Here is a 16,480-nt window from a genome sequence, read left to right as displayed (position 1 = left end):
ATAAAAGGATATTCATTTAAACCAATTAATTAATTTAACTCTAGCACTCTAAAATCAACAACATGTAAAGACCATTTTACAAAAAAAAAAAAAACATGTAAAATCTTAATTAACTTAACGGTAGGAGAAATATAATTAACAAATTCAAGTCATCTTTTTTTAATCACTTCTTTTTGTTCCTTCATTATGTATAATTGTTACTAAAAATTTGAATTTACTAAAAAAGTAATTTTGTAATTTCTATATTTTATGAATAATGCATGGAGATCGTTGTATTCACACACAATTGGAGAAAAGGGGTAAAATAAAAGGTAATATATTATATTTTTAGCGGATCGAGTTATTAAATGATTTAAATGAATATCTTTTTATTTTTTAAAATTTTAGTAAGAAATAAAATTTTCATGTTTGTAAGTTTAATGAAAAAAATTAATTAAATAGGTTGGGTGACTTTGTAAGTAAAACATTCATAGTTTAGTGACTTTGTAAGTGAAACACTCGTAGTTGAGTGACTTTTGAAATAAAAACCAAAGTTGAGTGACTTTCTGAGAAAAAAACTTATAATTGAGTGACTTTTGAATTAAAAACCAAAGTTGAGTGACTTTCTAAGAAAATAGTGCATAGTTCAGTGACCATTTGAGGTATTAACTCCATTAGCGGAATACGGAAGGAAGTCAAAGGATCCAACTATGACACTAAATATTGTCTATATTTTTTATGCATCTCCTTCCTTGTTAGGAATTGTCTTGAAAGAAATGTGAAAGGAACTGTCTCATATAGAACACTTCCCTTTTATATGGATGAACGTTAATTATTATTAAATAAAATCCTTCCGTTTCTAAACAAAAATAAAATAAAATATTGTAGCTCCACCGTTAGATTACGAACGTCACCCAAAGCAAAAATAAATTAAAATATTGTAGCTCCACCGTTAGATTATGAACGTCACCCAAAAATGGTTCACAATTAGAAATTGAGTTTTATGTATAGATTATGAAAAATACTATTAAGAGCATCGCTACTTGATTTTTTTTTATAATTATAAATTCAGATTTAATCGAATCTCTCTTATATATAGAACATCAAATGTGAAAAAAAAACAAAAGCAGGTGACATCTGTTAAATGTCACATAGAAAGTTTACTAATCATAACCTAATATAATACTAAAAAAAATCCATTATTAATACAGCTCACATTAACATGTGTATGATTGATCTAGGCTAATTAGTTGTCAAATCATCAATCAAATTTTAAAATATCACGACTGAAAATCCGCAATAATCATGATTTCTTCTTCAGGTTTAATTGGTAGAGGTCCAAAAAAATATTTGAAGTTGAATAACATTTGAAAGTAGGTGCGGGCATTCAGACTGATCGAATTAATTAATTAAACACAAATAAGTTTGGATTAAATCAGTTTTAAAATTTTCGATTCAGAATTAATTGGTTTTGTAATTACACGGAAGAGTAGAGGTAGTTTGAATAAGTATTGAGAAGAGATGATCATTAGATAAGACACGACGCAACTTTATATTACTGAGGACATGATTCTAGATAGGAAGAATTGGAGATCTTGTATTACGATAAAAGGTCTAGTTCTTGCCATAAGTTGTTTATTATGTTTTAATTATCACATTATTTTGTTGTTGTTACTGTTTCTTTCGTGTAGACTTTACATCGTTTTTCTTATTAACCATTCTGCTTTCTTTAATATTTTCTTCTTCACTTGCTTGAGTTTGATGCACTTGAGCCGATGGTCTTTTGAAAACATCATCTCTACCTTCACGCGTCAGTGATAAGTAGATAAGATCTACGTATACTTTAACTTTTTTCAGATACCCACTTAATAAGATTCCACTCGATATTAAATAATTTTGACTTTTTAGATCACTTAGTTAATCTCGACCGTAAGGAAAATTGCAGTCAATTTAAGTAGTAATTGTAGTAGGTATTAAAGTAAAAGTATGTCTAGAAAGTTATTTTAAATTAAAAAGAAAAACAACATTTTCTTTTATCAAATATTATTTATTATTTTATTATTAATAAATAAAAGTGAACCTCAAAAGCAGAAAAGTATAAGAGAGATAAGTCTTGTTATACTAAATTACTAATTCTAATTAGGTAATGTAAACATTACTGGTTCTATTTACATCCTGAGTTTCTTTAATATAGAAATTACTTCTTTTTTTCTATTCTTTTTGACTTTCTTGCGATGAGACAACTTGAAATAGCTATCGATCGAAGTTTTGTAAAAATATTATCAATGAATCTAATTTATTTTTTTTAACCATAGGATAACCCACAGTCGCTACCAACCTCTGTCTTTCGGGTGAGCACTTTGTGCGCACTAGGTAAACTCTGGCCCCACTTTGTAATAGTCTGCGAACCACATCAAAGATGTAAATTGTACTAAGCGAGTCCTATCCAACAGACTCGACTCAGAAGACATTGAATGGGGGATCGATCTTGGGTCATCTGTATGGATGACCGTTCTCCAAACCAACTGAGCCATCCCGAAAGACAGTGAATCTAATTTCGATCGAAGGTAATTGTGGCCTTACTAGTCTTCAACAGAAATCTACAATCTTCATTTATTATTAGATATAAGTAGATGTTTTAGTCATTATAAAAACTTTTACACATGAATAAAGTCAATAACACACAAATCAAGTTATCCAACTTCCAGAGGTGAAGACTTAATCTCAAAATACTTTGTTCAAAGATTTTCAATTAATATACAGTTAATCATTGAAATTGTCAGAAACTTGAATTAAGAAAAGTGTTTGTCCCTATTTTAGAATGTGAAAAAGGATTATAAATGCTTAGACCTACATAAACATAAGCTAATAGAAGATAAATATTAATTAATTATACTTAAACACCACTCAAGCTTATTCCCATTAAGTGTTGCAGATTTGCCAGGCATTAATTTATTTATCAACATATATAAAATTCTATTGACTTTCTAGAAGCTGACTACAATTTCTAGAAAGCAATGATGAAGAGTGAACTTGAATTTTGCTTGACATGTTCATGATGTCAATATAGTACTAAATCTCACACGGAATATTACAATGTGAAATTTATTTTGTAATCTACACGTAATAAAAATATTACATTATTGATTCAACTCAACAATAACAACAACAATAATATACTAACTATTCAGAATTGTGTAGAGTGGTAAGTACTCCTTATCTTAATCAAAAGATTTTTATTTGATTCCCCTTGGATACAGAGTGCCTAACATTGTTAGGGAGCGTTACACCTTTCAATCGGGGAATTTTTTGTGTGAATCCAGATTTAGTCGAGCTCCAATGTAGATGCCGAATACCGGGTGAAATATAACAATAATAAAAAGAACCTTCACGTCCTCCTATCAAAGGTTTTTTTTTTTTTTAAAGTTGAAGCTCTCGATGCCATGTCATGTCTGATCACCTCTCTGATCTCCAAGACTTTTTCGGCCTATCTCTATCTAACTACCTCTCTTCCGACCCTCTAGCATTAGATCACCTCTCCAATCTCCAATACTTTTTCGACTTATCTCTGTCTCTCCTCTGATCCTTTAGCATTAGCTTCTCATATTTCCCTTCTAGGGTTTCTTTTTATACATCTCCTCTTAACATGCTTAAATAATTTATTCTCGCCTTTCATATCTTTTCATCACATAGGACACTCCCATCTTATCTTAAATATTCTTATTCAGGATCATATCTTTCTTAATAAGCTCATAAATCCATCTAAATACAACTTTAATAAACCTTTACTATTAAGTTTTTAAGTAAAGATTAAACTTTCAACATTAACCACCAAAGGTACTGAATTTTTTTTGCCGTTTAAAAATGCTAAATTAAGACCTAAATAAGCATAAACCAATCGGAGATTTTGTATTATTATTATATAAGTTGTCATTGTAGTAGTTCATTAAATTTTTTATTAAAACACTCAAAATTCACTACATTCAGTATGTTCACATCTTTGTAATTTTTTTATTTTTTTTGCTGACATACATCTTTGTGGTCATACTGGGATTGGAAATTAATTGCTTCTCCTCTGAAAATATTTTATGAAGTAAACTACTGAACATGCCGAACATTAATGCAATAATAACTACTTTTGACTTTCTAGAAGTTTACCTACATATTCTAGAAATAATTAGAGTAAATTTATTGAGTTTTTTTTTTTTCTATTTGTGAATCTAACATGTGTTGGGGTTATGAAGGTGAATTGAGGCATCATGCGGAAGCTTATAATTTGCAAATCATATGAGGATAAATTAGACGACACATAAAACTATATTAAAAGACATAATGTTATATTATTATATGATATGACCAATTGGCTTACATAATTAAAAACTATAAAAATATAAAAACTGTAGAGAGAAAATCTCCCCATAAACAAAACTCTTAAATGATTACATTGTGGATTCTATTGTTGTATGCTATGAGAATAGAGATCTTCAATTTATAGAGTTCCAAACTTTTCTTCCAAGGAAAGAATAACTCAAATATGGAAGAATATTATATTTTCCTTTCAAGAAAAGTAAAAGCATTTATGGTAATGTTTTGTCTTTTCTTTTAGGAAAAAAATAAACTTCAAATAATGTAAGAAAATCAGGACAAAACCCTAACAAATCTTCCCTTTTGGCTTGAATTTTCTTGCATCATAATCTTGATCCTCTTTCTTCACACAATTTTCATGTATCACTGTTGCTTACCATGATTTAAAAATTGATATGGGTTAAAATTGGAGCCCTGTGTTAAAAGTGATGAACATGGTTGAAAGTGGAGCTCATGCGTTAAAAGTAATATGCATGAGTTGAAAGTGGAGCTCATGCGTTAAAAGTAAGATGCATGAGTTAAAAGTGGAGCTCATGCGTTAAAAGTAAAAATACATGAGTTAAAAGTGGAGCCCGAGCATTAAAGTTTGCAGGGGTTGAAAGTTGGAGCCCATGCTCTAAAATAAGCATGAGTTGAAAATTGACGATGGAGCAGCAAGATATTGTTGAAAATATATTTGAATTTTTTCTCCACATGTAGTAGCACAAAAATCTTCATTATCATCACGTTGATTACAAATTGATTTGAAATCATGTTAAGCCTTTCTTCAACCTCATTGAACCATAGGACCGTCGGACCATGGGATCGATGAACCATGTGCTCTGATATCACTTATTGGGTTATGAAGGTGAATTGAGGCGTCATGCGGAAGCTTATAATTTGCAAATCATATGAGGATAAATTAGACGACACATAAAACTATATTAAAAGACATAATGTTATTATTATATGATATGACCAATTGGCCTACATAATTAAAAACTAATAAAAACATAAAAACTGTAGAGAGAAAATCTCCCCATAAACAAAACTCTTAAATGACTACATTGTGGATTCTATTGTTGTATGCTATAAGAATAGGGATCTTCAATTTATAGAGTTCCAAACTTTTCTTCCAAGGAAAGAATAACTCAAATATGGAAGAATATTATATTTCCTTTCAGGAAAAGTAAAAACATTTATGGTAATGTTTTGTCTTTTCTTTTAGGAAAAAAATAAACTTCAAATAATGTAACAAAATCAGGACAAAACCCTAACAACATGTTGGACTATAATATATTGGTTCAAGTTGTTCCATTTTATTATTCGATCAGGTTAGCATTAGTATAATTTCTTCTCATATAATTATATCATCGTTGTTTTTGTAGACAACTTCTAGAAGTAGAATAAATTGTTTAAAAATGTTTCCCTTTCTTTTATGAGGAACCTTCACATATAGCCATTCAAAAATAGTTTAATTACTCTCCATAGCTATAGTTTAATAATTACAATTCGTAGCTACATGTCATAGGGAGGAGAGCGGCAAGCGAGACTGGGAGAGAGAGGAGAGAGGAGAGAGGCGAGGGTGAGAGTGCAAAAAGTGGGAGAGAGGTGAATTGTATATGTATATCGATTAGATAATTGTATTTTATACATATGTATTTGTATATATGGAAAGCGAGATTGGGAGATGGAGAGAGAGGCGAGCGAGATTGGGAGAGGGAGGAGCGAGGCGAGCGCGATTGGGAGAGGAAGGAGAGAGGGCAGAGAGTGGCAGAGAGGTGAATTGTATATGTATATCGGTTAGATAATTGTATATTATACATATGCATTTGTATATAGAGTAAATTTTAGGTTTAGCAAACATAAAAATCATATTTGTATGCTATAACTATAGTTTGTATAATTGCGCTCCATAACAAACTTTATGTTTGCTATGGAGCATCAGATTTGTATAAATCGTTGGCAGCCTCTTATTTGTATAAATCGCTGGTAGTCTCTTGTTTGTATAAATAGCTGGCAGTCTCTCAATTCAATTCTATGTGTTTGTATATCTGCATGAAATTTGAATTTGTATACAATTGAATCGAAATAAAACTAAGTGTATATCAAATCTCTCTCGCTTTATACAACACAAATTATACATTATAATTTGTATAATCTGTGTTTGTATAAAGCGAGAAAGAGAGAAAGGCAAAAGAGAACTGGGAAGGGGAAGATCTGTATTTATATAATTATAAGTGTATTGGACGAAAATATATGTATTTGTATTTGTATATACAGTTTTCTCTCGCTTTATACAAACACAAATGCATTCTATACATTTGTGTTTGTATAAAGTGAGAGAGCGAGGGAGAGTGGCGAGCGAGAAAGCTGGGGAGAGAGGCGAATAACAACTGTTTGCTACGGGTTACAATTAAATCAAACTGTGGTTATAACATTTAATATGAATTAATAGTTTGCTATTTATATAATTTTCCCTTGTATATATGGCAAGCAAGATTGGGAGAGGGAGGAGAGAGGGCAGAGAGTGGGAGAGAGGTGAATTATATATGTATATCGGTTAGATAATTGTATATTATACATATGTATTTGTATATTATGGCGAATTATATATATACAAACATGACTAATTATACAAACTCGAAGTCAGCCCACGTAATTAATGTATAATGTTAGTCGTGAGTGATAACTATAGCAAACTATAGCTATGATGAGTAATTAAGTAGTATAAGTTTGCTTAACCGCGTAATTTTTTCTATTTGTATTACAAAAAACCGGACCTTACGGTGTATTCTCCACACACAAAGCCCAACACTAATTTTTGTTTGAATCCAAGTAATAATTCGGTTTATCCATAAATAAAAGCCCAATATGTTAATCTTTTGATCCAAGAGATATCACAGTTATTTAAGTAGAGTCCATAATACTTTTCGGTTATATATTTTAAAAAATAGCCACAACAAGTTTTATCGTAACGGAATATGCGTGTCATAATCTTATTCATCGATCCGACATTTATTAAATATTGGATCGATGGATAAAATTGTGCCACTTGTCCCTATTTAGTCTTCTGTACATTGAAGGTCATATATGCTCTAGTTTTTTGACGGGAGGGGCACCAATATCCCAAAAATATGACGAAGGGTATTTGCATACCAATTACGATAGTTCAGAAGTAAATTTGTCCTTTTTCCCATTTTCAAATTAACAACGATATATTTAAGATTATAAATTTTTAAAAGCCTTTTCTTTTTTAAATTTCATACCAAATCAAATTACGTTATATAGTACTAAATAAAAATGTATTTTATATAATCTGATAATTTATAAAAAGTTTATGTCAGGATATATAAAAGTTAAAACTCTTTTGTTTGGCAGTAATCTAATTCAAATTTTCTCTTTTTCTGAAACTGGTCACAGACTATTGAAATGCGGGACGATTTATTTTTAACATTGTTTGAATTTGAATTATTGTATATGTGTCTAACCTTATTTTTGAAATGACATTTTTAATAGATTTTTCATCCTATTGTTAATGATTTAAACTTAAATTTTTTAATTAAGAATAAAAAAATCTTAAACTATTCTGCAAGAAAGAAAAAGATAAAATCGTATGACTTGAATTTTCAGGAGAGAAACATGCAACTCGGAGCTTACATTCATATCACAATTTTAAAATAAATAATTATGTATTTTAAATTTTTTATTTCAAACAAAATAATATCACGTAAATTGAAGGATAATTTACATAAATTTCACAATTTAGAAGCTTGTTACTTTGATACATTCTAATTTGCAGTATTATGTATCTCATCAGATTTTGGTGTAACCAGATACGTTCATATACGTCTGAATACATATATCTCGGGATACATGAGTCAAAATTATATGTAATTTATTCTAGATACATTGTATTCAGGTGAATTCACATGTCTGGAGTATATATAACAAGCAAGTTTCACTCACCTCCCTTACGTCTCTCCTGATATCCCAAATGAATACATCAAATACATATAAATACATGTATACATAATAAAATTTTGCTCACCATCATTTCATTTCATGTGCTTGTCTCTTTCCCAATTTTAATTTATCTGATATCAAATATAAATGTATCTATATCCCTAAATTTTCTTGATTAACATTATCACTACCATCAAATTTATGTCAAAAAAATGGAGTTTTGCTGATAATATCGCCAGAAAATACATTCAAAAGATCCAAGTAAGCCAGCTAGCTTTATAATAAAAATCAGTTTCAGTTTCAGTTTCCACCAAAAAAAAAAAACGTGTCAGTCCGCAAACACATGCAACCTCACATTCTTACACGTAATCACCATGCAACAATACTCCAATCTCTTTCTCCACTATATTTACTCTCCTTACTTAATTAACTCTCCATTCATCTCTTTAAACAAAACAAAAAAAAAAGTAATCAGAAAAAATTCTCCAAAAATTCTGTGTTTTTTTTGAAAAAAAGAAAAAAATGTCTCAGATTCAACCAGTTAGGCATGAGCAGAACCAGCAGCTGTCACGTCAAGTGGCTAAAACCACTACGGCGGTGACGGTGGGTGGGTCATTGATGGTGTTATCCGGGTTGACCCTTGCTGTAACTGTAATTGGACTTGTTGTAGCAACGCCTTTGTTGGTTATTTTTAGCCCGGTTCTTGTACCCGCTGCTATTACCATTTTCATGATTCTGGGTGGGTTGCTGGCTGCTACCGCATTTGGTGCTACTGCTACTTTTGTTTTCTACTGGATGTACAGGTACGTTACCTTCGCAGATACAACATTTCAAATGTTACTTCTGTGCCAAGTTTGATTAAGCACGGAGTTTGTTTTTTTCTTTTTTTTTGTTACTCTCTATGTTTCTATATTTGTTTGGAGTTTGATTAAGCATGAAGTTAAAAAAAACGTTAATACTCTATGTTTCTACTTGTTTGGGGTTTGATTAAGCATGGAGTTTAATTTTTTTTTAAAACGTTACACACTTATGTTTGAATTTGTTTGTATTTATTTCTTTTATAATTTGTTTAAAAAGGTGTTTTTTTTTTTTAATTCGACAATTTTTTGATTTCATATTACTACCTGACATGTTTAATACACACTGCATATATTTAATTTAATATTTTGTGGTTTAAAAGTTCTATTTACTTTTAAAACTCCGTGTCAAATTAAAATAAGATAAATTGAAACGGAGAGAGTACTTTAATTTCTATGATTTGATTTGATACGGGATTTAAGAAATGATTTTTCGGAACTTTGTAATTTTAAGCGGTGCCATAACATTTCTATAGCTCTAACTAAAGCTTGTCTAAAAGGGCAAAATGATGAAATTATTCAAAAAAAATTATGTGATACATTGATCAGACAGTGCCACATAAATTATAGGAAAATTACACTGACCATTTTGAATCTTTGATCCTCCCTTTGAAGTTGGAGGTCAAAAGTTCAAGAATGAATGTACCTTCAAATTTAAATTCGGAATCGGTGTTATGGTTGCAGGTACACTACTGGGAAGCATCCAATTGGGGCGGATAAGCTAGATTATGCAAGAGATAGGCTAGCCCATGCGGCCCATGATATTAAGGAGAAAGCAGAGCAATTGGGACATCAAGCCCAGCAACAGGTTAAGACTACTACTTGAAAGAGTCTTTAACATCATCAAAGTTTGTTCAAGGAAGAAAATGCTGCTTGCTTGTTGCATGCACAACTTGTACTGTTTTCAATTTTATTTTCTACTTTTGTCTTAGTTATGTGTGAGTCATGTGGTGTTGGTTTGGATTTTGTGGCAGAGAATATGAATGGTGTTGTAACAACATTTGTATTTGGCGTAATGAGTCATGTATGTTCATAATTGTTTATTTCTCTTTCGTCTTTTACTTCATTCTAATTTCTATGGTACTGTCTTTGTTTTATTGCTTGAAACAATTTTTAACCCACCAAACAAGAGACTTAAACTGAGGCAGCAATCGGATTCACTCAGTGATTTCCACCGGAATCAACTGTTTGTTAAATTTTTGTAGAACAAGTTCATCTTTTTATTTCTTATACATTAGGAACTCGAGACATCAACAAAGGCAGAACCATTTCAAAATCAAATATGCTTAGGATAGAGCATATTTAGTAGTTCTTATAACGAAAGTATAAAAAATAGAAGATCAGTGTAAAGTTTAACTTGAATACCTTAACTTATCTTAGAAGCGATTATTTCTTCTGTGATTCCTATGCCATCGCTCTATCTTTTTCCATCTCATCATAAGTTTATGCTCCAACTTTAAAATCATTTTTGCAAGCCATTTTGGGTTTCCAGTTGAAATTATGAAATATATTATGGATAATCCAATACATAGTCCACTTCCGTAGCCCATAAGAGCAGCTTTCCAAAAATCATCCAGAAATTCGGAATTGCTTTCTTCATCTGGAGAGGATGTTGTGTAATTTGTGTCTATTTCACCATCATTAGTACCACAACCTTTCGAAATTGGGAGTCCGCGTAATCCATCATTGCCTGCAAATGAACTGTTCTCAAAAGTGTGAACTTGAGGTCCTTGAGGGATGCATCCTTGGAGATGATTGTGGGAGAGATTTAAGAACGCAAGAGACGTAAGAGAAACCAGTTGTTGTGGTATCTCTCCCGAAAGTTGATTTCCCGATAGGTCCAATGATTCAACTGAAGATAAATCTCCGAGTGATGGAGGTATTTGACCTTGCAATCCATTATGAGATAAGTTTAACACATGAAGTGCAATGAAATCTCCCATGACACTTGGAATTGGTCCTTTGAATTTATTACTTGAAAGATCAATAGCTGTGTAAATCGTCAAAATTCTAACAAGTTCAAGCATCATTCCCTTGGATACAATTGTTACAGAATCTTGGTAGTACTGGTCTCCAAGGTATACCGGTGCCTTCATTGTTCGATTAATTGTCCTCATGGCTTTCAAATGTTGAAACAAACTTGTTGGCAAGGTTTCTGTTAAGGCATTGTAAGCGACATCTAAGATTCGAAGCTCAGGAAACAAGTTCCTCATCCTTGATGTTCCGATGGGACCATGCAATCTGTTTGATCTCAAACTTAAAACTTGCAGCTTTGGTAGAGTTGCCAACCACATGGGGAATGTGTCGTTGAGGTGATTATTTCCTAGATCAAGAACTTGCAACTCCTTGCAATTGGCTAAAGATCGTGGGAGTTTCCCCTGTAGCTTATTGTCATGCAAGTTGAGGCTCCTAAGTTGTAAACTTCCAATGCCAAAAGTTGTTGGAATTGTCCCAGACAGATTGTTCTGATGCATATCAAAAACCTCGAGGCTACTACTGACATTACCCAAGCATTGTGGTATCTCTCCCATCAAGTTGTTTTTCGCCAAATCTAGGACTTTTAGTGATCTCAAATTGCAAACAGATGAAGGAATTTCCTCACTAAGATTATTGTTTGACATGAACAAGTATTGTGCGGAATTTGGTAGAATAGGAAGTGACCCTTGAAGAAAATTGGACCGCAAATCAATGATATATAGAGAGGGATAAGAAATTGAGTTTATATTTGTTGAGTTCATATCTGTCAACATATTGTGGGACAAGTTAAGACGGTCCAAGTTAAGCCAAATAGGCCATGCCCAATCTGGAATTCTTCCCTGAATCTTATTATTCGAAAGATTCAAGTCCCAAAGTTTCTTTACTGGTCTTATAAACTCCAATTCTTTTACTTCACATGCGGCCAATCGCAAACTAAAAAGAGATTCTGGCAAAGTAAAATTAGCCCTGTTCTCATTGGTTAATGAGAAACGATTATATGAAAGATCAAGACCCTGAAGATTTTTGATGTTTGAAAATAAGCTGACATCCACATCGCCACTAAAATTATTTGATGAAAGATCAAGCCATGTTAGGTTCACAAGGTTTTGAATTGACTTGGGAAGACGACCTTGCAGCTGATTATTGTTTAAATCAATAGATCTTAGTGAATTGGACTTGAAATCCTCAAGATGACCAGAAAAGTGGTTATCACTCAAGTCTAATTCAATTAGTGATGGAAGGGAGAACATACCGGATGGTATTGTACCATTCAGGGAGTTACCTCTAAGGTATAAGGACTCTATGCGAGTGAGATTTGACAGAGAAAAGATTTCAGAAGGAATTTGACCTGAGAAATGCGAGTCAGAAAGATGAAGATGGGTCAACCTTGAAAACCTTCCAAATGCAGGTGAAATGCGTGAAGAAGAGAAGTCATTCATAGAAAGAACGAGCTTCTTGAGATGAGAGAGTTGGAATAAGCTACTATTAGAATCAATCACTCCAACAAGTTGACTGCAACTGACATCAAGCTCAATAACATGGACACTCATCTCATCGCATGTTACTCCATCCCATAAGCAGCAATCACTGCTCGTATTCCATGAACTCAATTTTGAAAAATTGTAATGACAAATATCATATGAGGGATCAATAGTAAGTGATTTCTTGAAATTTAGAAGGGAAATGCTTTGATCTTTAGGGCACAAAGATGAAGAAAAAGCAATTTGACAGAGAAAAACAATTAAGAGCACAGCTGAGAGTTGCATGTAGCCCATGTTTGAATTAAAAAAAGAGTTGGTACTGAAAATTTGAGGAATCTATGCAAATATATAGAGGGGAAGAAATCAAGCTTTTTAGTCAACGTTGCTGCAAAGTCTCTGTGTTTGATAAAGTAATATATTACAAAAAAAAAGAAAAACAATGTGAAAGGAAAGACAATTAAGAGCACAGCTGTAGACCATGTTTGAATAGAAGAGTTCAAAAGTCAAGGGTAGGTTTGGATAATCAATTATACTATTGCAAGTTGTTCACTAATACACATGTAGTGAGTACTTGCTTAATATTCACTTTTCATGTAAAAGATTCACGTGTTATACATCTGCAAAAGCCCAAATAGGTGAAATTTTTGTAGACTCCCAAACATGCAGGATTCTAACTGATTAACAGGTTAAAGAATTCATATTGCGGTGGATGAAGCTCAGTTTGAGGTCTGAAATTCAGGAATTTCGACCAATTTTCCTCAGTATCCAAGCTAACTTTCGGCAGCCTTAAAAGGAAAAAAAAACAAGGAAGGTTACCTGTAATAGGCTACTTGGAGTAGATGCACCATGTGAAAGTGGTCAGGACCTCCTTCCATCAAGTTCATAGAGTTGTTCTGCAATGTGACAAGTTTATGCAACTTCTTGTCTTCTGTACTGATAGCTTAAGGTTCAAATCTAGGTTGTTAAGCCATAAGGTTAATCGAGTTGATAAGGTTTATATGCAGACCATAAAGAGCCATAAAGAGAGAGAGAGAGAGAGTGTTACCATCAACACATGTGAAGTAGATGAAATGGGTGTCTATATTTTCAGAAGCCTGCAAAAAGAATGCACTGATTGTTGCATACTATTATGCACTCGATTGTTGAAATAACCATCACTTTCACTATACAAAAGCTGATATAGAGGAGGTTCATGCCGTTAAAACTTCATAAGAATCACTCTATTTGGATCCATACACTCAAAGTGGTAGAAAAACAGGGTGAAGTTCGAGCAGAAGGATGGGTTTGCTATCTTTATAACCAAAGTCTAAGCAGAATAACCAACTATGTTCATGTGAGCAAACAACAAATATTACCGACTTTGAACTGAGATGGCCACAAATTTGCCAATGATTTTGTACAACTTATAAAAGATAATACTTGAACGACGCATTTTCTTCAAGCCTACAACCTTTGTGCTGAGGTTTCTCAGTTAAATACAACAACAACAACATATCCAGTGAAATCCCACTAGGTGAGGTCTGGGGAGGGTAGAGTGTACGCAGACCTTGCCACTACCTCGTAGAGGTAGAGAGGCTGTTTCCGAGAGACCCTCAGCTCAAGTACATCAAATCCAAGTGAAAGGCGAGGAAAACAGTGTATAAAACATAAAATCCAATAAGAAAGAAAGTATATAATCAACAAAGGAGACTCAGTTAAATACACATACTTTATAGAATGGGTGTATCAAAAACAATGCTGAATATTGTGACAAAAAAAAAGAACGGTTGTTTTCTTTATCTACTGCCCAAATCAATTCAACAGTTATGATTCTTAAGGAGCTACATTGCAATGAATGTACTTTTTCTGCTGTTCCTTTTGCACCAAAAGAGCGCCTATGTAACAGATAGCAGTAGCACCAGCTATATAAAAGATAAAAGAACTATGAACTTAAAGATGCAGCAAATGCAACCATACAAAAGGTTTTCAGTCGTCATCAAAATTCTTTAAATCAGAAAGAGCATCTATTTTGCACTGTACAGCTACAGCAGGCTACCAGTCTACCACTCTCCACTTGCGTGAATCCTTCTTCTCACCAAAGAAGGTTAGTAGTCTTTCTCAACATTATTCAATAACACCAAAAGATAAAATACTTCTGTCACAAAGCTTAGCAGGTTTAACCCTATTACCCTACCATCATCCACTTTCCTGAATTATTTCTCAACTCAAGACACTAGCTATTCAGAGCTAGTATTTAGTACCCTCCTCTGACTTCTTCATTTACTCTTCCTAGACCATATTTTCTCTTCACGATGACGAGTGTATTATTGGATAACTGAAGCAGGTAATGTCTCATACCTGGCGATAGTATTAGTTCTGTTCATGTTCGAAGTGTACCAAAGGAAAAACCAAACATCACAGTCAAAGTGAGGTATGAGGTATACTTGAAGATGCTAACCCTACAATAAGGGGCTGTTATTTGTCCTCTTAATTAGGTTATCATTCTTATCACCGTGTTGATAATATCCTATGAGCAAGAGCAACTACTTGGTTAGTTTTATCTGATGCAAGTCAGCCCTAAATTGCAATTCAAGATTGGTTTCCAGTCAGTTGTGCAAAGAAGACTTATAGTCACATTCTATGTTTTTCTTGAATCTAGTCAATTGACCTGAATTCTCAAAGTATATTCATGTTCTTTGTTTCTCTTTTTTCCAAAATATAAATCTTAGATCAGAACTTTAGAGAAGGTCTCTGTAGACTGCTAAAACAATATACATCACTATAGCTATGAAACAATATATTCCCAAAAACGCAGCAGAACATATCTTTAATCATCCAAAAAGACAAAAGCTATGAAACAATGAAAGAGAAACTTGTGTCACACAGAATATGAACTTAACAAAGTGATGTAGAAGGATACTATTTTTTTCAATCAGGTTACAGTCCATTTCAAAGAGCACAAATGAAGTGCATCTACCCATGTCTTGTAAATTTGACACAGGCACCTTAAGGCAAAAGAAAGGTGTGATTAACCCAGTCAATCACAGTTAGTGCCACGTCATAAAGATCTCTTCCTTTTTTTCTTTTTCTTTTTGAAAATGGTAATTGTTTCCATTTCTGTAGAACAATACATAGGTTGTACTGAAAACCATATTTACACAAGGAACTCTAATAATACTGGCCTATCCCTATAATGAGTCTAAGACATCAATGATAGAGACAGTATCATTAGAGTAAATCTGATTACACCAAAAACAGAGGGTCAAAATACAATTTAGTTTGCCTTGTTGCATACTACTCTCCCTATTCTCAAAAACTCTAAGGTTCCTCTCTTTCCATATTGTCCACCAAATAGTGGCAGGGACAATTCTCAAGTCACTTCTGTTTTTTGCAAGGACAATTCTCCTATTGAAAATCTTATGATAAAGCCTCCTTGCCCAGGTGTACACAGCTTGAACGGTTTCACTTGATGCAAAGAAAAGCAACACATAGAGAAGGAAAAATCCAAGATGGATGATTAAATTTGTTAACATAGAAGAGAATACAAGAGTAATACACATGAAATATCAATTCCAAATATTTGATATAATAATTTTTTTTATAGAATATTAAGAACTAAATTGCAATTGAGGCGCCGTTAATCGAATAACTACAACAAGAGCTCTAATAGGAGGGCCTCCCATGAGTTGTAGGGTAACGTTGTCAACATATGAAGACCTTGAGGAAGTTTGTGCAAATCAACTTTTGGCTCAAAAGCTAGAACACAAAAGTGATGCTTCACATGAACAAAGTGACCAAGTTCTATGCGGTTGGTTTTGCAAATAAATCTAGACTCCTTAACCGGCATACAAACATATAGGTCGTGGACATAAGTTGAAACAACAGGGCATGACAAGA

General features: G+C 32.8%; 2 protein-coding genes across 2 annotated transcripts; one reads left to right on the top strand and one right to left on the bottom strand.

Moving 5' to 3' along the window:
• The first annotated feature begins 8,760 nt into the window (after positions 1-8,760).
• Positions 8,761-10,194, top strand: LOC125878336 (oleosin L-like). Its single transcript, XM_049559572.1, has 2 exons — positions 8,761-9,092; positions 9,831-10,194. The coding sequence occupies exons 1-2, from the start codon at positions 8,812-8,814 to the stop codon at positions 9,970-9,972; spliced, it is 423 nt and encodes a 140-aa protein (XP_049415529.1). The 5' UTR covers positions 8,761-8,811; the 3' UTR covers positions 9,973-10,194.
• On the bottom strand, positions 8,970-13,097 carry LOC125878310 (receptor-like protein 9DC3). The gene is made up of 2 exons (XM_049559535.1): positions 10,512-13,097; positions 8,970-9,101 (listed from the first exon to the last, which is right to left on the bottom strand). The coding sequence occupies exon 1, from the start codon at positions 12,896-12,898 to the stop codon at positions 10,523-10,525; it is 2,376 nt and encodes a 791-aa protein (XP_049415492.1). The 5' UTR covers positions 12,899-13,097; the 3' UTR covers positions 8,970-9,101; positions 10,512-10,522.
• Positions 13,098-16,480: the final 3,383 nt, after the last annotated feature.

The sequence above is a fragment of the Solanum stenotomum genome, chromosome 10, assembly GCF_019186545.1.
Source record: "Solanum stenotomum isolate F172 chromosome 10, ASM1918654v1, whole genome shotgun sequence".
Lineage (NCBI taxonomy): Eukaryota > Viridiplantae > Streptophyta > Magnoliopsida > Solanales > Solanaceae > Solanum > Solanum stenotomum.
Note: the sequence above shows the minus strand (reverse complement) of the source record. Positions and strands in the feature narration are given on the sequence as shown.

Excerpts from the sequence above, each read along its gene's own strand:
- LOC125878336 (XM_049559572.1), top strand. The coding sequence starts at position 8,812 with ATGTCTCAGATTCAACCAGTTAGGCATGAGCAGAACCAGCAGCTGTCA. Across the intron at positions 9,093-9,830 it reads GTTTTCTACTGGATGTACAG|GTACACTACTGGGAAGCATC; the intron begins GTACGTTACCTT and ends TTATGGTTGCAG.
- LOC125878310 (XM_049559535.1), bottom strand. The coding sequence starts at position 12,898 with ATGGGCTACATGCAACTCTCAGCTGTGCTCTTAATTGTTTTTCTCTGT.